Here is a 1,824-nt window from a genome sequence, read left to right on the forward strand (position 1 = left end):
GTAAAGTGTTTCACACAGACATTCACTCCTACGAATAAAATATAACCAGTAATCAATCTCCTATGTCCTAACAAAATAAATTGGAAAAAACTTCTACACCATAATCAATCTTAAATCTTATAAATATTTTGTAATTATCGTCAAATAATAAATTGGTAAAGTCATATTTTTTTTATTAAAAAATGATGCATTTGCTTATTGTAATTAAAATGCATAGGTTTTTTTTCCAAATAAAACACTTGATAAAATACTAAAAATAGTACTTATGTTATAGTCATCTTTGGCAAAGTATGTGACATAGACCAACAAATAAAATATTTATAACATTCCATCAAAACTACAAAAATATCAAACGACAGGGACTAGTTATGCAAATTTTCAAGTCAAGAATAAAAGAACCGAATGCTTCGAGTCTGTAAAGTGTTCAACGGTGTTGTGTCTTCTTCTAGTTTCAAGATTTCAATTAATAGAAATCAAAATCAATCGTCATGCCAGAGCAAATGAATGATTCAAGCTATTTCATACCACCGGAGCTCGTAATCGACATATTCTTGAGATTACCAGTCAAAACACTAATTCGATGCACCTCTGTTTGTAAATCATGGTACGCTCTAATCAGAAACCCTAATTTCGTCGCTTTACATTTCAATTCAAATGGCAGTTATCGTCCAGAGTGTCGCGATAATGGATATGTTCTATTGGGATGCACTAATTTCTGCCATATAGTTTGCGATAGAAGTTTTAAATCGCTCTACGCTGTTGAAACCCCTTTCGCTGTTGGACCTAATCGAAAGTCATCGTTAAACTTCATCGGTTCATGTAACGGATTGCTATGTTTAGCACCTGGATTGGAGTATAATTTGGGGAACGATGTGTATATCTGGAATCCATCAATCAGAAGCCATAAAAAGCTTCCGCCATCACAATTTTCCGATGAGTTCACCGACGAAAGGTGGATGGTTTCTCGTTTGGGATTCGGGTTTCATGAATCGACAAACGACTACAAAGTTATCAGACTGATTTACTTTCCAGAGTGCCGTAATTTCACCTCTGTGGATGCCGCACCTTTGGTTGAAGTTTACAGTTTGAAAACAGATTCATGGAGGATAATTCGCACTGAAGTTCCACCCATTGTTACTCAAAGTGTAGTGACATTTCACAAGGGTTTCTTTTACTGGATGGGTTTCAAGAGCATTCGCGATGATCCAATGGAGAATTACATCATGTCATTTGATCTTGACAATGAGAAATTCAAAGAGATTGAACAGCCTTCTGTTGATTTTCCATTTTCTCTTTTGTCAGTGAGGGGATCATCTGGTTCTTTATTTGCTATCTACTCAAAGTTCTTTGGTGGACAAAATGACATCTTGGTGTTATGGAAGATGGATGAATATAGCAAAAGTTGGACAAAAGCATACACAATTCAGTGTAACAGAGGTGTGTGGTGGACTATAGGATTTACAAAAAGTGGGAAATTTCTTTATGCTAATTTGGAGAAAAAGCTTGTTTCTTTTGATCTTGAAAGCCTGGAAACTCAAGTTCATGATCTTGGAATCTCTTTTAGTCGATCTGCAGTCGATATTAATTATATGGAAAGTCTTCTGTTATTTGATCATTGATGTGATGTTATTCGAGGACACAGGTAAGTTTGCTAATTTACTTCTTTAACCCTGTGCAGTCATGTTAGTTATCATAGAAAAAAAAATAGTCATGTAAGGTTTTTTATATGTTTAGTATTGATAAATACGATGTATATAGTCAAAAATTGATACTTATTGTTATATGTAATTTACAATTTGGAAATAATATGATTTACTTGAAATG

The 1,824-nt window shown here is 33.9% G+C and overlaps 1 protein-coding gene across 1 annotated transcript; it reads left to right on the plus strand.

Annotated features, from left to right (window-relative positions):
- Nucleotides 1-411: 411 nt before the first annotated feature.
- On the plus strand, nucleotides 412-1,824 carry LOC111878405 (F-box protein CPR1). The gene has a single exon (XM_023874910.3). The coding sequence runs from the start codon at nucleotides 489-491 to the stop codon at nucleotides 1,617-1,619; it is 1,131 nt and encodes a 376-aa protein (XP_023730678.1). The 5' UTR covers nucleotides 412-488; the 3' UTR covers nucleotides 1,620-1,824.

The sequence above is a fragment of the Lactuca sativa genome, chromosome 7, assembly GCF_002870075.4.
Source record: "Lactuca sativa cultivar Salinas chromosome 7, Lsat_Salinas_v11, whole genome shotgun sequence".
Lineage (NCBI taxonomy): Eukaryota > Viridiplantae > Streptophyta > Magnoliopsida > Asterales > Asteraceae > Lactuca > Lactuca sativa.

Excerpts from the sequence above, each read along its gene's own strand:
- LOC111878405 (XM_023874910.3), top strand. The coding sequence starts at position 489 with ATGCCAGAGCAAATGAATGATTCAAGCTATTTCATACCACCGGAGCTC.